Genomic DNA, 20,280 nt, shown 5'->3' with positions numbered 1-20,280 from the left:
TAACCTAATTAGCAGTTTTGGTGGGCCTTCACAGACAAATGGCCTAAATTAAACACCTAGCCAGCATATTGGGAGCCAGTGGCATGACAGGTGATTTCTGTAGTCTCTACCAGCAAACACTGCAGTAGCAGAGCAAAAGCCCTAGGCTGGGCAGGAAAAGGCTCTGCTTATCACACTCACCCAATAAGAGATTATTCTAGTACAGTAAAGAGTGGAAGCCGGGCGATGGTGCGCACACCTTTAATCCCAGCACTCGGGAGGCAGAGGCAGGCGGATCTCTGTGAGTTCGAGACCAGCCTGGTCTACAGAGCTAGTTCCAGGACAGGCTTCAAAGCCACAGAGAAACCCTGTCTCGAAAAACCAAAAATAAATAAATAAATAGAGTGGAAAGGCCTTTCTCATTAAGTTCCTGGTGGCTTTACACTGTTATCTTTCCTTCTTCCTCCTGCGTCCCTCTTCAAAACTCCCATCTCCCTATGGTTAAAACAGTTGCAGCTCCCAGGGTTTCACCTTGTACAGCCTCAGTGCAGCTATGAGAGGGAGTTACCTCCTTCAAAATAGCTCTGCAAACCCATGCAAACAGGAGGGGGATAGAACAGGGGGGAGGGAAGGTACAGGGGAGGGGAGGGGAAGAGAGAAAAGAAAAAGGAAAAAGTGTCAAGAGGGGAAACAGTAACCGAACTGAAACCCGGAACTGCAAAGTGCAGCTGCATCACCCTCTTGAGTAAAAGGCGAGCTGCAGGACAGGCACAGACGGCCGCTTCCCTGAATTTACCCCAGCAACCAGCTCAAGTTATTAGTTCTGTGCTACCGCCTTCCAGAGAACAGGAAACATAATGTTTAGCTGCTCCACTGATGTAAAAATAAGCGTCAATCATGGCATAAAGTGGCCATTCTTGAGCATTCTAACTGTTAAAAACACATTTTGTACCAGACTTGGTGGCAAAGGCCTGTAATCCCAGCTACTTGAGATGCTGGGGTGGGAGGATCACAAGATTGAGGTCAGCCTGGTTCACACCGTGAAACTCTCTCAAAGGAAAAGAGGGCTGAGCATGTAGCCCAGAGGTAAGAGGCCCTAGGTTCAATCAACCCCAAGTACTAGAGGGGAAATACCAACTGACCAAACAAACAATAGCAACCACAACCAAAAAATTCACTATGCAGTGACCTGAGTCTCTAGAAGAGGGAGCTAGGAATGTATTTTTACCAGCAACCCAGCCAATTCCCATCAGTCAGTAGTGGGCTGGGAAAATTTAAGAAAGAATTACATTTTATTAAAGGTCAGTGCAACTCAGTTCCAATTTAGGAACTTCTTAGCAGCCTGAGTCAAGCCTCAGTTTTCTCATATGCAAAATGGGATCATAATATAGCATTATTTAAAGGATTTTTGAAAACATTTCAAAAGAATAACAAAGGTCATGAAGTGTGGTGGCTGAAGATGCCAGTGCACTACGGAAAGCTTCTGTGCAGAACAGGCCTAGAATACTGCCTTAACTTTAACTCTGCACCACCCAGGGCAAAAGGCCACCCGGGCTCTTGTATAACCCCTTCAGTGACCAAAAAAAATCAAGTATCTTCTCTCAAAAAAGCAGTCCATTCCTTTGCAGACTTTCGATTATGAGCATTCTTCCTTACAGTGAGCTGAAATATGCCCTGGGTGACAGAACAAATCTAATCCCTTTTCCACATGACAAGGTAAGGCAATTAACTTCAGCAGCGCTGGGAGGAGGGAGGGAGAAGAACCTGGTTTGTTGGAGCAGGAGGTGAGCGGTTTTAGTTTGTGCATATGTCCATCAGGTTGTACGGGCTGGAGGTCATTTCTACAACTGTTTGATGGAGAGCTTTGGGGGGCAATGGTATTGCCATCTCAGGACAAGAGCCAACGAGGTGTTTAGAGACACTGAGCAAGGTAGACAGAGCCTTTGAAGCAGCAAGCAAGACCCTTGGAGAAACACAGGTGATGAAGAGGTCAGACTGGTGCTAAAGAACCAGTGAACCGGTCACTGAGTATGGCGGCCGAGGTCACTGCTGATCTCTGACAAGGGCTCCTTTGGAGCCTTCCTGGGCTGCTCAGAAGGCCTATCACCAGGCTGAAAAGCTGCTCTCATGTCATGCGAGGCCACTGAAAAAAGTGATTGGAAGAAGTGGCAGCAGAGAGTACAGATGACTCCAAACTTTCCCAGTCTGGATGTTAGGAGGATAGGCTTCTGCAAATGATATTCCTTTGTTGATATTTCTAGGGGCAACACTGCCTAAGACCGTGTTTTCTGGACTAAAAACAGTGGAGAAATCTATTCCTCAGAAAAGTACTTGGTATGCAAACATGAGGGCCTGAGTTCAGTCCCTAGCACCTACAGAAAAATGCTGGGCAGGACGGTCCATGCCCCTAATCCCAGTGCTGGGGAAGCAAAGGCAAGAGGATTCCTGGCAGCCAGCCTGGCCTACACATGCACACACAGGTATGCAAGCATACAGTTGAGCACACATACACACAAAGAAGAACCCTATTTTCCTCTGTTTAAGCCCGTATTTGCCCAGTTCGACTAAAGAACTTGCTTTTCTATGCAGTCATAGTAATCTTTTAAGGAACTAGTGTTTCCTACCACAGAATGCAGTGAAAGAAGAGAGGAGGTAATAGTTTAAGGAACTATTGGTATGAATGGAATGCTTTTTTTCCTTATTAAGAATGTAAGAAACAAGCTGAAACTAGTTGTGCAGGCCTGTAATCCCAACTACTCAAAAAGCTGAGGCAAGAGGACCATGTGGGGCTACAAGGCGCTTTACAGGCCAGCATGCATATCTTAAATTTTAAAAATTAATAAATAAAAGGGGCCGAGATGTGGCTGAGTGATAGAGTTCTTGCCTAGCATGTGTGAGACCTTAAGTCCAAGTCCCAACATAGTTCCCAGTCACCACCGCCACCAGCCACGAAAGAAGCCAGTGTGTTCACATACAGAAGAAAGTACAGTAGGACTGTGCCAGGGACAGAGGCGGGCAGACCAACGGGCTAACCCAGGAAGGGGCTCCCGCTCCCAGCTGTAACCATAAAACATCCTTTCTCCCCTGGTTGCATCTAGTGATCATAAGCAGTTCTTATTCCTTTCCTCAGAGGACACAGTTATCTAGGCAGGGTTAGGAGTGGATTGTATCAAACTGCTTCACCAGCAAGGGCGTCCTGGTCTTTCCCTTCCTTCCCAGAGTCCAGCTGACTGCATGCCTTGCCTGAGCCACACAAGGGTGCTCCACATCAAGAGCCAGTGCCCGGTTCCCTACCCAGGCAGGGACAGCACTAGCAGAGGCTAGGCGGAGAGGAGAGATCTAAAAATAAAGCTCTCTGAAGGAACTGTCTTGCCTAAAGAGAGCTTCCCACGCACACTGGAGTGCCACATCTGCGGGGGCTGGAAGCACAGAATGGAACAATCCTGACCAAGTCACATAAGTATTCCCCACTTTTGGGGGTAATAGCACATGATGGTTCCCCCCATCAGAGACCCACTGCCCATGTTGGAGACCCCGAGCAAGGGCTTTAGTGACCACCAGCAGGCCTTTCTTCTCCAGGAGGGAACCTGGGAGGATGGCTGGGCCTTGCCAAGCCTCTCTTCTACCCTTTTCTGCTGCCAGCAGGAGGCGAATGCAGCAAATGCTCTCCACCCACAAAGAGCAGAGTGCAGGGTTCACTTTAGAAAAGAGCTCAAAGGGCTCTAGTGGGCCTCAGATGCACAAAATGCTCCCTAGGCTGGCTCCCTGCAGCAGGGTCAGTGATAACCAACTGTGGAAAAAGAAAAGGAGCACGTGAGAACTGCAATTAGCATTGACATCAGCTAGCTACTGTCATTTCACACCCCAAGGACACAATAATTGTCACGTTACCAGGCAACTGGCCTCTCCTTCCCGCCTCCAGCAAGTATCAGAGGCCACCATAAAATGTTCAACCAGTTAAATAAGCCTGGAACTACTTCGGGCTCTGGGAAGTAACCCCACCACCTTTCTATAAGGTGTCTGCCCTTTAGAGCTACAATGTACTGGTGGCCAGATTTTGCTCAATAGCCCGGCAGGAAGGAAACTACCCCTAATTCTAAGAAAAGTTCAGTACCCCCCTTATCAGTCTACCAGTTGAAGGTTTTGTACTTTGACCCCTCAAGGGTCAAAAACTCAGTCTTGACAATGTCACCACATAGCTTTCATCAGTTCGTACAGTGTGATCATCTGTCCCTGCCTTTCTCTTCTTAGGGAGCATACACCATTTTGTCCTATGAATCACATGCAGCGGGTGGAGAGAGGGGGATAGAAACACAGCAAAACATGCAGAATACAGCAACCTGCCAGCTCTTTGGTCTCTTAAGAGACACTATACTAGAACACTGTGATAACTGATATGCTCAAACACAAACCCTTGTGCCTATCGTGACTATATGGAAGTGGAAGGGGATGGGGATGCTAAGCTTTCCCCTCAAAGCACAGACTGCAAGCACCATGCTTTGAATATTCAAGTGTTATTTGAATGCTGACTAGCAACAATCACCTAATAGTTGTACAATTAGAGCAAACTGAACATTTCCCGTACTGACTGACTCATTCATGAGTGAAGAGGAAGAAACCAGTTCACAGAAGGGAGGAGATACTGACCATAAAATACACAGCCTGAGCACACAGTGCAAAGTGTAGTTTTAGTGCAGGGAGTACACAAGCCCCACCCTACCAGTTAGAGAAGAAAGGCTAGGCCTGGCGCTCAGAGGGGCAACTTACCTGACATACAAGGACCTCTTCTCACTGGTTCGGAGAGACCCAGACCCAGAGCTCATGCTGCTGTTCATCATTTGTTCTCGCAAGTCATGTATCTTGGATTCAAAGCGACTATACTCTGTCAGGGAGACAAGGGGAAAGACTGGAAAACAATGAACCCAAGGAGCTCCCTGGGCCAGCACACCCGCGGCCACAAAGCCAGGAGACTTAGCTTCAAAGCAGCCGGGAGGTGGAATCTTTGCTTTGATAAGCAAAGTCCCTCCCCCAGGTTGAGAAAGACAGACCAACACCCCCCCAGAGAAAAAAAGCACCAAGAAAAAAAATGTTGCATTTGGGCTTGTCAAATGGAAACTGCTTTTATCTGCTTCAAAATCTCACTGATCTTTAAAAAATAACAACTGGAAAGAGGTTCCAGGGTAGCCTTTATAAATCTTTAGAGAAGGCACTAAGGCCAAAGGAGAGCAGATGGGCAAGGAGACTTTCCCAAAAAGCCCAGTGCAGAGAACAGATGGCCCTGAGATGCAGGGCAGGGGGGCTGGAAAGGACCAGCGGCTATTCAATCACTGTGAGGTAAGGAGGACAGCTTTCCCAGGACGACTTTTTAGTGAGGAGATAGTGGATCCCAGTACAAAGTCTAAAAAGAAACAAACTGCAATCATTTGTCAAGCATTAAATCTAATGTCTTCTTACACAACATTTTTCAGGTCTATAATTGCTTTGTAAAATGGGGCATACTGAGAGACACAGGCTATAGAAATGGCAGAAAACAAGGCATACTTCAATGACAAGCTAACTTTAAAAGCTGTCAAAATTTATACTGGACGTTGAAGGTTGGACAACTGCTTAAAAACACTTCCAGGGAAAAACTTCCACAAAAGCATTTTCATGCACCATAGAGGGGCTGGCAAGAAGAACCCCACCTAGTCTGTGTGACTCTGTGGGAGAAAACACAACACCTGCTCCAACACCTGCCCTCCCCCTTGCCTCCCTCAGCTCCCTGGGCAAAGCAACCTGACCTTCAGCTGGGTGAAAAGGGAAATGCTAAGAAGCCAAGCGGGAGGAGGGAGTGGAGTTAAAAGTCAGGTAAATAACCTCTTCTCAAAGTTGGTTTTCTTCACAGTGGTATCAATGAAGGCAACTAGTTAAATTCGTGTGTTCTTTCATTCATCACGCACCGAGTGTTACAGTGATTTGTCCTCATTACTTAACTCCTGTCCCTACTATCCTGGAGGAAGCACTGGAGTCACTGACTCACCTATTAAATGTGGGGGGAGGGGCACAGCAGCTGGACATTGTCCCTGTTCTGAGACTTACAAGGCAGCACATCAATATAAATAAGGCGTCTTAATCTAAATGTAAAGGGTGGTGACTGGTTTGTCATAGCCGCCTTAGGCTGTGCAGAGAGACGGGCTACTGACCTCACCCCAGGGCTTAGCCTCTAACCCTGAACAGGGATCATTTCTTGCTCCTTCCTTCTGGCCCTCTCTTCTGGCTCACTCAGGGAGGAACCTTGCAGGCAAGAGATTTGACTAGGCAGCACGTCCTTGATGATAATGAACCAAAGAACTATACACAGAACCCGGAACCAGACTAGCACAGTGGCTCATACCTATAATCACAGCACCCATAGGACTAGGGCAGAAGGCTCATAAGTTCCAGGCTAGCCCAAAGTACAAAATAAGACCCTGCCTCACTAAAACAACACAACCCCTAAACTCAGAACAATAACAGCAAAATGACATCCAATTTGTCTGCAAGCGTTTTGCTCTTGTCTATGCATTGCCTTCTTTGGAGGTGACCCTGTCCACTGAACTCTAACTGAGCAGCAGCAGGTCATAGCGGTTGCTTAGTAACTGTGTTTTTCAAAAAATCCTTTAAAAACAACCACCAAACCACCATTTCCTCAAAACTCATAATCCAAGGTTGATAATTCTGGACCAGAGGACCCAATTAAAATAACAGAGGGAAGGGGAGCAAAGTTGCTGCTTTGAGGAATCTGTTATTGGTTTTCAAGTTCCTTAGGCTGTGTTATTAATTTTTCTTATTCAGATGAGCCCCCTAGAGTTTCATTCCTTATCAGTTTCTGGCTTCTATTTAGATAGTTATCTAATGTCCATAGGCACCTAGTAGCCTGTGCTAAATAACGAGTAAATGAGGGACAATTTAGAAAACTGTATCCATCTCTTATCAAACTAATAAAGCAAATGATTTATTTAACTGATGGGGCCAGCTTCACAGAGGATTTTCAAAGGTAATAAAAAAAAAGTACTGAGGGGCTGGAGAGATAGCTCAGCGATTAAGAGCACCAGGTTGCTCTTGTGGAGAGCCCAGAGTTTGGTTCCCAGCCCCCACGCGACAGCTCACACCTGTCTCTAACTACAGTTCCAGGAGAGGTGATGCTTTGGTTCTAGAGGGTAACTCCTGGGAGCCACTGAGATTGCCCAACACCCTTTAGGGTGTTAATAACCCCCTGTTGGGCACTGAGTTAACAGGGCAGCAGTGCTAGGGAGGGAACAGAGGCCTTCTGCATGCAAGGCAGAAGTAAGCTATATGCTAGACTGGTTAACAGACTTTGTACAGAACAAAGACAAAAGGTCATTCCAACAAAAAAGCATGTGGAATGAACTTAAGACAGTGACTCTTAATATTGTTAAATATTTCCCCATGACAAAAGCATCACTTAAAAGAACAGCTCAATTGCAAGACTTCGCAAGATTTTTCCTTCCCTTCCACTTACCAGTAAAACAGTCATTATTTGGAGGGCATCTCTTAGGCCCAAGTCACTGCGTAGGAAGCTACTTGACCAGCCTTCCTTCTGAGAGGCCCCACTTCAAATAGGCTACTTTAAAGAAGCACCACCTATTACTAAAATCTCAAGTCTATTAAACTGCACTTTATTCATTTTTCCCATTCAGATAAACGCAACCATTTGTGACCCACAAAGATATCCATGATGAGTCATCCTTTGCTTCCTCCTTCCCTTTTACCAATGCTAATCACACAGAGAGAAAGAAGCCAGAACGGGCACAAATAGAAGCCAGTACAGAAAGAGGGTTTCTCAAGGACCATACATAGCAGGCCTTAAGATCAGAATTCTGGAAAGCCCCCCCTACCCAACCTCTGATACACTGCATCAAAAGTCACTGAACAGAGCTGAGCCCTGGGATCGACCTCCAAAAAGCATCAAGGAACTGCCATGCCCCATCAAGTTGGAAATTGCTGGTCTGGGAGGGAATCGGTTTGGTTTCAGTCCTTCAGAAAGCTTTCAAAGGAAGGCATGGCAAGAAGGACTGGGTGCTCCCCCAAATAAACCTGACAATACAATCTCAAATCCACAAAAAAGTACCATGCAAAAGAGGCCATTGCCTAATGTGAGGTTTCTTTTCTTTCTTTTTGTTTTGTTTTGTTTCGGTTTTTGGTTTTTCGAGACAGGGTTTCTCTGTGTAGCGCTGGCTGGCCTGGAACTCACAGAGATCCACCTGCCTCTGCCCCCCAAGAGTTGGGATTAAAGGTGTGCGCCCAGCTCTGGAAAGTTAAAAAAAAAACTACAATAGTGGGATTTTTCTGCTTTTTGAGTCCTCACCCTGCTTTGTATGTTGCATGTGTGTGTTTTCTCACCCCTCAATAAATGCCTTTTTTCAACTGCAAAAAAAAAAAATCTACAAAAGTAACACATGATTCATTAAACATTTTGCAGCACTGGGAGTCAAACCCAAAACTTCACATATGCTAAGGCGGGTACCCTACCACTGGGCTTCAGGCCAGCCTTTGACTTTAAAAAATGTTTCCACTTTCTTCTTTTGAAATTTCTGTATGGTTTCCTCTTTCCACTATTCAGAAGCAACCACTGTTAGTATTTTTCTTATGTGACCATCCAAGCTTACCTTCATACATCTTTTATATCAATGTATTCACAGATCACACAGATTCACACACATACTTTTTTATTCTCTGATATGTCACAGAAACCTGCTCACATTCACTACAAAAATATAAGACCTCATACATATTAATGGCCACAAAGTGTTGCATGTTGTGGAGGCCATAATATCTTCTTCAGTCATATCCTGGTCAATGTACATTTAAACTATTTGCTCACTGGGACAGGGTCTTGCTATACAACCAGGATAGCCTAGTGTTCAGTTGTTGTATAGCCCAGGCTGGCCTTCAATTCAATGCAATCCTGCCTTAGTCTCTGTAGTGTAGGGATTACAGGTGTGCACTAACATACACATAATAATTTTTAATATTGCAATCAATGTTGCATTATAATTGTATGAACCCATCTGAAGTATAGATTTCCCAAAGTGAAAGTTCAGAGTCAAATGACCAATCACTGCACATCCAAATCACAGGGCTCAGGATACAGGACAGTGGTAGAGCATTTGCCTAATATGCATATGACCCCGAGCTTCATCTCAGCGCTACAAAGAAGCAAATTTTTGCTTGTCACTACACTAAATGGAACCCTAACATTCTGAAGCCCTTCTGACTGTGGAAATAAAATGATATTTGGAGGCTTCCAGAAGCTTTTTGGTTTCTGCAGAAGTAGAGGCAAAATTTACCTTTGAGGACAGACTGATCTTTTGTTTGGGAAATAAGACTTTAATGAGCCTTTCAGTAATGCAAAGTAAAGGCAAGATTTTACTCTGGAACAGAAACCATTTCCTGACCTTCTGACTAAGATGAAGTATGGAAAGGAAGAGACAAAGGAAGGTAGAACGTTCTCTGCACAATAATGGAAAGGGCTGCTCTACTTGTGGGTGTAGTTGCTAGTACTCTAGCATTAGGCCCCAGTCACAGGTCTCCCTCTCCCTTTTCCAAGCACTGTTAATTCCTTGTTTCAGCTACGACCTTTAAGATGTTCTACCTACCTGCCTCTATAAGCATCTAAGACTAGACTTGACCACCCAGTGTGCCTTCTCCTACTCAAAACCCAAGCCTTTCTTTCCTGACACTAAAATGCCCCAATACTATAACTGACACCCCCACTTTTCCTGTGCACAGCCAACATGTTTCCCAAGTTCTGATCTTTCTTCTTGATCACATCATGTCCTCAACCTACCTCTTGCTTTCTGACTATTGCCTTTCTACTGTTTTCTTTCTTTTCTCTTCATTTTCTCTTGACTATTTTATTTTCTTTAGAGACCAGTCTCACTGTCACCCAAGCCTGCTGAAAATCCTGGCTTCAAATGATCCTCCACCCTCGACCTCCTGAATAGCTGGAACTACAAGTATGTGCAGCCACACCAGTGTCAGAATGTTTTATCTCTACCCCAGCCCTGCCCTGTTTTGACTTAGGTCACATTGTGTCACCTTTTCTCTAGGCCACTGCTCTATTGTACTAACTGGTCTTTAGATCCTTATTTGGTCACCATGAAACTTCAGCTTCTAGACCTCACCATCCAAGTATCTATGATCACAGCAACTAAAGAATCTTACCTTGATATTTGAACTAAACATTCAAGGACTGCTCCATCATTCTCCTGCCTATTATCTACATGTTTCTCATTATACACATGCTCTTGATATCTGTGGTCTGGGAGCCTTGAATATAATTCATTCACATCTGTTAACCCCTCCTCCTGAAATTCTCTCCACTGCCTAAAGCCAAACCTTTTTTCTGCCCTTCAACACCATTCTTTTATCACCGTAGGAGTTTTATCCATTCATGTATTTATTCAAGTGTCTACTGCGTGCCACTGTGTTAGCTGTAATCAAAACGGTCTCCATAAACTACAATCATATCAACAAAAACTATTTAATTACAATTTCAATTACAACTGCTAAAACTGTAATAAATAAAAATGTAGAGGGAGATTTAGAAAGGGTGCCCCAATCTACTTGGAGCGGTAGATCTCAGCAAAGTTCTCCCTGGGGGGAGTAACATGTAAGTCCATAGGAAGAATAGAGAGAGAACTTAGAACTTTCTGGCCTTGAGGCCCCACAAAATGCTGAGTAGGAAAGGCATGGCTGAATCCTACCTAGCTCATGTTCAAAATGAATAAACAGCTATCCAAAAAGCTTATCCGTCCTTATGGAAGTATGGCCATTCAGATATGAAACTCACATAGTTCTTGTTTGCCATTGTGGAGACTCCCAAAGGCTTTAAGGACTCACCAATTATGAAAAATTCTAGAGCACTGGTGGAAACAAAGTTACAAGCTCCACAGAGAGGCACAGATTTGATGAGTGTAAGTCATTTCAGCCTTTTATGGTTGTCTTTGGAGGATGAACCATTGGGATGTGTGTGAACTCCAAGCACGTATGGGAACACTCTAGCCCTTTCTATCTTCCAAATAAATGAATGGAGTTGAAGGTAAAATAAGTGCATCAAGATACCTGTTAGCAAGCCAGGCATGGTGACACACATCTGTAATCTCAGCATTCAGGAAGGCGAGGCACAGAACTGCTGCAATGTCAAGGCTAGCCTGAGCTACACAGTGAGTTCCAGGTCAGGTTGAACTATAGTGATACCATTCTCAACAGAACAGCAACAAGAAACCTGTTAGTACAGCATACATGAATTGCCAAAAAGTACACTTCTCTGAATCACAATTAATCAAGAAGCTTTGGGTTATGGGCCCACTACTTAAATAATCCAATATCTCTAAAGCTAAACAATTCTGAAAGTCTCTTCTAATTATAACACTATGATTATAAAAAAAAAATCAGCGAGGTTCATAAGGAATCAAATCTAGGATTACGCTAATTTATTTAACAAAATCTAAAAATCTACAAATAACCTCAAACTCTTTGAATTAAAAAAGCAAAATGTATAAATTGCAAAAAAAATTCTCAAGGCTATGTAAGAAAGCACAAGTGACAAACAGCTTCCATATGGACAAATACTGCTTAAGGAAAACTACTTCCAGGTCTACCCTTAGAACAATGGTTGAAATGATGACTAGCACTAAACAGAAACCTGTTCTGATCTGTGCCCTGTCACAATGTACTTTCTCAGTCATACACACATTTAGCCAGGGCTCTGATAGCATCATGAGGTATGCTGAGAAAAAAAACAGAAAACAAGATGCACTGTGTAAGCATGCCATAAAAAATTCCAGTTTATCCCTACAGACTGGGTGGTTAGTTTTTTGCTTCATTTTGTTTTGGTGCATGTGTACGTTCGTGTGTGTGTGTGTGTGTGTGTGTGTGTGTGTGTGTGTGTGTGGTGTGTCTGTCTGTCTACATGTCTGTCTCACAAGCATCTAGTGAGGATGTAGGAAGAGCTAGCCATTTGGGTGAAAGTGCTATGCTCACTAAAGGTTTTATTACACTCAGTCACCTGGTCTGAAATGAGTACAAAAGTGCCTTGCATCCATCAAGCTAAGAACGAGTATTCACATTGGGTAAAAGCTTCAGATAGGGTTTTCTCCCTACTTCAAAGGAAACTTCACATAGCATGTTCCAACGAAAGATTAACAAAGTGTTTGGCTTCCTTACTGCACAAGTCAAAGTATATAGAAAGGTTACCCAAAGCAAAATACCTCTTGCAGAAAACCTTAGAATAAAGGCAGAATTCTACCTTTACCCTGCTCTCAGTACCAAATAGGCATTCTCAGAACAAATTTTTACTTAATGGTGATGCTACCTCATAATGACCAAAATACACACAGCTTATGATGAAGCTTGCCAATCTAAATTGATGTAACCAATTTCTGTATTTTACCAGGTCAACAATCTAATCTCAACCTCCTTTCACAGTAACACTCCCACAGAATCCAAAGCTCTTCGACCATCTTTACTACAGCATCATCTGAATCTCTTTTAGGTTCAGTTTCTGTAGAAGGAGGCCAGAAACAGAAAAAGAAACCTAGAGAAAGATCCCTCTAACTTGTAGTTGCTAAAATATCTGTGGTTGCTTTTAGGTAATCTCTCCGTAAAACAATAAGATAATCCAGGTAAAACGTGACAGAAGAAAATAAGAAACCCCAAATCCAAATTATGAATATATAAAATAAATTTGCTTATAATAAAGGTGGAAATTTAAGACAGTGGGGAAATGGAGTGCTTGATAAATGGGAATGAAGTAACTCATTACAGTTTGGAACAGAAAGAATACCTGTCTCCTTTACAGCGTAAGTAAACTGTAGGCAAGGTAAGGCTTTAAATATGAAACGAAAACATTAAATAACCAGAAGAAAATACAGCCAGGTATTTATTTTCTCTCAAGATAGGGAAGGACCTTCGAGACCTCCCAACAGAGACCAAATAAATGAAAGGGAAACACTGGATGGGAGCTGTAATCCCAGCACATGGGGAGCTGAGGCAGGAGGATGCTTGAGTTCAAAGCCTGCCTAGACTACACAGCAGCACCATCTCAAACAAAAAGGGCCAGGAGTGTAGCTCAGTAGTAAAGAGTCTTACTAGCTTACGTGAGGTCTTCGGACTTGATTCTCAGCACTGAAATAAGGTTACTGGCCCTGTTGTTGGCTGCCCACCAGAACTAGAGGTTAAGATCCTACTACTGGGGGCTGGAGAAATGGCTCAGCGGTTAAGAACACTGACTGCTCTTCTAGAGGACCCGGGTTCTATTCCCAGCACCCACATGGCAGCTCAAAACTGTCTGAAAATCCAGTTCCAGGGGATCTGACACCTTCACACCAATGCACATAAAATAAAGATAAATAAATCAAAAAAAAAAAGAAAAAAAAAGATCCTACTACTGAAGGTACACATACTTTGGTCACAGGGCATGGAGAAATTAAGCTGGAACTGAGTTGGCAGCTTCCTCTTTAGCTGGCTAGTCTTCATAGTGCTAGAGAGTGCTACCCAGGCTACTAGAAGAGAAGTTATCAACAGTCTTAATCCAGCTGTGACCCTGTAAACTACAACAATGACCAGCCTGGCAAGATGTACCCATTGATGCAATGATGGAATGAATCTTGTGGGGTAAGTAACTCTTTGTGAGTGGATTTGAGGACCACCCCACAAGGGAATTCAAGCTGTGTACTGTAAACCTGGTCAAGAGCTGATGGTTATAGATCATAGGCTCTATCATTTTTTTCTGGGTGGATATGCGGTCAAAGAGCCGACTAAGCACTCATGTCTATATCCATGGATCAGTGTTATTCTCCGCTTTTATCAGAAAAGCTTCTTACTGAATTGAATGGTGATTAATGAAGGGACTCAGAATTGGTGGAAGTGCTGAGAATAAGGGATGGTAAAGTGTTAGCCCTAAATGGATTTTCACCATCACCTGCTTCCAAGGCTTGGCCAGATCAAGATGGAGTGAAAAGAATAGAAGAGCTGGAGGATGGGGAAGTATGTTGCAAAAAAAAAAAAAAGACACCGTGATTTCACTCACAAACTCACTGCAACCCTGCTTATCTACATAAGACCTGCACAAGATTGGGGAGGCCCATCAACGTTTCATCATGGAAGGGGGAGGGGCTCATGAAGCTCCAGTCCCACAAGCAGCTATTGCCAATTAATGGTGGCTCGGAAGGGCTGTCGCTCTCTTTAATGGTACAGTGATTGATGATAAGTTGCCCTTGCTCTGGTAAATAACTTCCCACCTATGTTCATGCAAGGAACCCTAATTAAACTCAGTGGGGGCACACAAGCAAAAAGACATGAAAGTAGGTGAGGAATGTGTTGGGAAGAAGGGGTTCAGCAGAAGAGGGGAGGAAATAAAAGAGGGTAATGGGAGGTGGAAAAGACTGAAATTCATTATATGCATGTATAAAACTGCCAAAAGAATGAAAATAAAATTAATCCACATTAGTGAGAATCTTGGAGGGAGAACCTTCCTTATACTGCTTGCAGAGGTAAAAACTAATTTGAAAAACAAATGCATCAAAAGCATTAAACATGTTCATATCCTTTAAATGAATAATTCCACTTAAAGGAACATATTCTCAGGAAATAATTATAGATTCATAGAAACCTTGCACAAGGATATTCATCAAAGTATTTTAGAAGAACAAAATATTGGGAGAAAAACTAAGTATCCACAGTCAATAACAGAAGAATGGTTACCTGGTTACCTGAACTATGGCACACACAAGGGACTATTTAACAACTTCAAATAATTTTTTCAAATCATATATAATGACTTAGGAAAATATTCATGATGTGGTTTGAAACATTAGAAAGAATATAAAACTACCTTAATCTAATAATCTAATTTTTAAAAGCTTACAGACACATTAAATGATAGATAAAATATAAATACATAAAGTTTGAAAAGAAATATACGAAGATGCACATAAACCAAGGATTATCCCTGTAGGTGGTTTGACGGGTGATTTGAATTTTTTTGACTGTGTATTTTCTATATTTCCAATTGTCCATAAATGTATATCTAACATTTTTATATCCCGGAATAAAATTTAAGGGATCTTGGTAAGCAGGCACACTGAACAGACCAACAGCGTACTAAGGATAAAACTTATGCTTGTACTAGAAATTTCTATATACACTGCTCCTAGCTCAGCAAACAGATGCAAACAGATCCACATGAACACATACATAACTGTTCTAACCCAGCCATTTTAGACAAAAACAAGGAACCGAGTGCCTTACTGAAATCCGCATACCCCACAGCCACACTTTCCTAACCCGCAAAGCAGTAAACCTGTCCACTGAGAGAGGCCGACTAGTGCTTACAACTTCTTTCTCAGGGTGCTTAGAAAACACTAGAAAATTTAGTCTGGAATTTAACCCCACATTTACAAAATTCTTTCTCTCTTTTGAAGTCCAAATCCTAAAAGTACATATTTATAGAAAACATGTTTATCTTCATTTTTTTAATCTAACAAACTATTTCATCATTTAATTTTGTCAAGCAGAAAATTCAAAAAATCTCTGGGGCCTTTGCTTTTAAAGAAACTGTGAATTGAGTGAAAAGTAAACAGAAGCCTTTTTCAAGATGATAAAAGCCTATCGCAAGAAAGAGGGATGGACAGGAGCCTTTATCAAAGCAAGGCAGCTATTAGTTCAAGACCGTGTGATTTAATAAGTGGATAGATACAAGCAAGAATTCATAGTTGAATTCAAAACTTACTTCCACTGATCTAAATACAGAATTTTAGCTAGAAAACATATCACCAGTCATTTTGCATAATATCCTCTCTTTATACATTAGAAAACTAAGTCTAAGAGTCAAGGACTTTTATCCATTTAAAGAAAAACTCAGAAGTAGCTCTCAGGAGCTTGGATTCTCTGATGTAGATAGATATATTATCGCTATATCATATATGTATAAGTCTAGTGTCCACTGAGCTAACAGATATATGTGTGGGGATGTACATTTGTGTTTGCATGTATTCTTACACAAGGTCAGCAAAGAATTGTTTTAATTTCAGGGGCAATGGTAGTCCCAAATTATTCGACTTCTATTCCTCTGTTTAGAGCAACAGAACATTATCCCTATCGTGAAATATAATTCTAAAGTATTTTTCAACAACAGTGTCAATATCAGGGTCAAGATTTCAACACATAACACAATGAATTAAAAAAAGAAACCCTCAAACTCTATAATTACATTAAGAAATAATCCATTTTCATTACTACATATTATGGTAAGTAATCATTCCACCTGGCAGGAAGATCTGATATTTTACTAACAGCAAAGCTCCTAGGACTCTGACTCACACCACCTAGCAAGGACAAGAAAGCACCTGCCTAGCTAGGTTCAAAATGCTGTGCCAAATCTCACTACCATGTCCTTGGGCTACAGAAACACGGAATACGGAAAAGCCCAACACAAACACACATGCAGCGCCAGGGAACAAAACCATAAGGAAAGCTTCACACTCAGTCTTCTAAGTTTACAAAACTGGGTGGGCCTGAAAGGGTGTAATCACTTTGAGAAAAAAGTCTGGCAGTTCCTCAAAGTCTGCAGTTACCTTCTGACCCATAGCAACTTCACTCCCAGGTGTGAATCCAAGAAAGCTGAAAACATCTGTTCACACAAATGCCCATCAACTCAAGAATGGAGAAAAACAAAATGTGCTCTAACTATAGACTGCACTATTATTTCACCCTGAAACACTGAAGAACCGACACGTGTCACAACATGACTGAACCATGAAAAGCTTACACTAAGCGAAGCTGGGCACAAAAGGCCACATATTGCAAGGTTTATATGAACTACCCACAAAAGATTAGAAGGTGCCTAGGGCTGTCTGGAGGGAAAGAGCTAAGGGGAAACAAGGAGTGACTGCTAGGGTCAAGGCTTTTGGGAGGCAAGAAAATATTCCTAAAATTGTAATCAAAATGCTTTTCTGAAAATTGTAAAAACAACTGAAATGTATATTTCAAGCGAACATGCTTGTATTATGGCATGTGAATTATATCCCAATAAGGTGGGCCCTATCTTTTCATCAGGTCAGCATTTCTAGCTAAAGGACCTTTACTCAAGTCTTAAACCCCTGCAGCACACGCAGGTGATAAGAATGAAAGCTAGTTACCCTCAGGTGCCTTCTCATCATTGGCCCAATAGCATGCTGGGTCTTCTATTTATTCTCAAGTTAATCTATAAGCAGGATAAGAATCCAGTCAGAGCAAAACTGAGCAGCAAACAATAAGCCTGTGAAATACACTCAACATTACTATCAGGGAATGCAAATCCAAACCACAATGAGATACCACTTCACACAAAGCAGGATGGTGTCAACCAAAAGGACAAGTGCTGGGGAGGACACAAAAATGGTACAGGCCTGGACAGGCCTTTAAAGGGTGAACATTGAGTGTTCACTTGATTCCAAATCCAGAGACTATTTCCAAGAAATATGTATGCTTATGTCCATTGAAAAATATGAATATTAATGTTCATAAAGTATTACTTATAATCATTCTAGAGTAGAAACAACTCAAAAACAACACACACAGGCAAAGGAATATTATTTATTCATAAAGAGAAATGAAGTACCGACACATGCTACAACATAAATTAGCCTTGATCTTGTGCTAAGTGAAAGGAGCCAGTCTCAAAAGGCCACATGCCATGTAATTTCACTTACATGAAAAATTCAGAAAAAACAATAACCCCACAAGCATCAGAAAGGAGATTTGTGGTTGCCTGGGGCTAAGGGAGATAAGAAGTTTGGGGATGATGGTTAAGCTGTTAAGCTCCATTTATGTGTAGTCTGAAATAAATTGTTAAGGTCATAAAAAATGAGTGACAGGGCTGAGATGTCGCTCAGTGGTACCACCCCTGCTTAACATACATAAAGCCCTGGATATCAATGTATAGCTTAATAAAAACAAAAAAAAATTAAAAAGAAATGAGAAATGCCTACTTATGCCATTAACATTCTTAAACCTGTATACATTTGCTATAAAATTGAGCAACACAACTTCTACCTTTTGGCACCTCCCGGAAATGCCCCCCCTCCCACAACAAAATCACTCTCTGTGGGAAATTCACTTTGTTTCTGCAGGAGAGCCTCTCACACGCTTCCAGAAATCCCTTGTCCACTACTATTTCTTTGGGGACAGGATTGTACAATCACCTGAACTGAAAAGCTGAGATAAATGAGGTGTAGTAGCACACACCCTTAATCCCACCAGCATTTGGGGAGGCAAAGGCAAATGCTTCTATGAAGTTTGACACCAGTCTGATCTACATAGCAAGTTCCAAGCCAGTCAAAGCTACAAAGTGAAACCTTCTCAAAAAACAAAACAAAGGCACGCTTTTAATCCCGGAACTGGGAGGCTGAGGCAGGAAGATCTCTGAGTTTGAGGCCAGCCTGGTCTACAGAGTGAATTCCAGGACAGCCAGGGCTACCTACACAGAGAAACCCTGTCTCAGAAAAAAAAGTATCATAGTGATACTAAATAAAGCAATTTAACAACCTATGTGCCAAGTCCACAGGTTAGATGATGTCCAACCCCTACTTGTGCAGGGGAGATACACTAGAAAGCAAGTATCTTCAACCTGTCACCCTCCCAAAGCTTGCCCCTCTCTGTGTATTAAAAGGAGAGGAACAGAGAAAATCTCCCATTCCTCCCTTCACCACAGCCCTAGGTCCTTTGCTTCCATTAATTTGCCTCTTATGGCCCATATATGTAAATAGAATCATGCAATATGTGGTTTATATTGTGTTTTTGTTGGTTTGGTTTGGTTTTTGAGGCAGGGTCTATGTAGCCCTGGCTGGTCTGAATTTCCTATATAGACCAGACCGGCCTCAGAGTCATAGATACCTGCTTGCCTCCGCCTCTCAAGTGCTGGTGGGAGTACTTCATGCTTTTAAGGTTCACAAGCATGTTGTGACAATCAGTTCTTTATTCTGTTTGATGGTAAAATAAAAACCTGGTCTCTGCTGAGAGTGCATTTTGTTTACCCTTTCTTGGCTTGATGGATATTTGGGGCCTTTCCACCTCTTCACTACTGAGGAACCATCTTTGTCCTCGCCTTGGTCTTGCTTTAGGAATGTAGTAGGTGTTTCAAACTTTCTTTGCCTTGACGTACTTTTAGCTCTGCTCTCATGACAGATCATACTGATAGGGTAGTAATGTTTACACCCTTCATTTCCAGATTTGGAGAAATGTTGTGGGAAAAATAACCCTTTGAAACATTCTAGTTGTTAGCTGCCCTGGCCTCTAGCTGTTCAGGCCTTCTGTGAAAGGGTTTCTGTGGTGAGCCCATTCAGCCCCTTAAAATGGAAAAAGTCATTCTCTCGACTGGCATACTCATACCCTATGTGGATGTGCATTCCAGTAGGAAAAAACTGTTCACAAAGGATCAGTCCCCAGTTGGGCTACTTTAGGTGATCAATTTCTGACTCACTTCTTGATTTGAACATCAGGTTTCTACTCTAAAAACAAAAGGTCTTTCCAGAAAAACACTAGCTCAATTTAAGCAAAGGTGGGGGAGGGGGAGGGAAATGGGAGGCGGTGGCTGGGAGGAGGCAGAAATCTTTAATAAATAAATAAAAAAAGGAAAAAAAATTAAGCAAAGGCCAAAACAGAGTAACTAGGCAAAAAAAATGTACATTTCAAAATGTTAATGGCAAGCCCACCTTCACCTTGGTGCCACAATTCCATAAGTCAATGAGGCTTATTATCCAGTTTAAAAGAGTTTGGAAGAAAGCCTCTGCCAAGTACCAGTTGTTTAAATTTTTCCATTTTGATGTTTTTAGCTAACAGGTAGGATTTTGAAATCCACTACAGTTTGGAGCAGTCAGAAGTGAAACTATTAAATAACATCTTTTACTGTGGTGTCTTGTCATTTAGCAGTTCTATTTCTATTTCATATTTCCAAAACTCCATCATGAAAACACTTTGTAAGACACCCATGCTAGGCACAATATAAAGCACAAATAGAGAGAGCCAATTCCTATACCTCATTAGTTCACACTAAGCAAACACATTTACAAAAAGTCTCAAGGTATGAGCATTTTAAATTGCCATCCAGCCCCCTGAATGTTCAAGGGAGATACATTAGGAAGCGACTGCCTATCACATCCCCAATGCTTGTCCTTCATTATGTATTCAAATGAGAGGGGGTCATAAAAATGTTGTAAATTTATCTGTGGCAATACAGGCACAACTCTGTGTCATTGAACTATAGACCTACATGTGGGA

The 20,280-nt window shown here is 42.2% G+C and overlaps 1 protein-coding gene across 7 annotated transcripts in view; it reads right to left on the bottom strand.

The window, feature by feature from the left end:
- Window positions 1-20,280, bottom strand: part of LOC121444944 (disks large homolog 3) — a 51,339-nt gene that overhangs the window by 19,151 nt on the left and 11,908 nt on the right. For all 7 annotated transcript variants that reach the window (XM_041646890.1, XM_041646891.1, XM_041646893.1 and 4 more), the window contains one exon: window positions 4,747-4,861. In XM_041646890.1, coding sequence (XP_041502824.1) covers window positions 4,747-4,861 — 115 coding nt within the window. The remainder of the gene's footprint in view (window positions 1-4,746; window positions 4,862-20,280) is intronic.

Source organism: Microtus oregoni, unplaced genomic scaffold (genome assembly GCF_018167655.1).
Source record: "Microtus oregoni isolate MIOR12 unplaced genomic scaffold, Mior012 000150F_ref0000365, whole genome shotgun sequence".
NCBI classification, from domain to species: domain Eukaryota; kingdom Metazoa; phylum Chordata; class Mammalia; order Rodentia; family Cricetidae; genus Microtus; species Microtus oregoni.
Note: the sequence above shows the minus strand (reverse complement) of the source record. Positions and strands in the feature narration are given on the sequence as shown.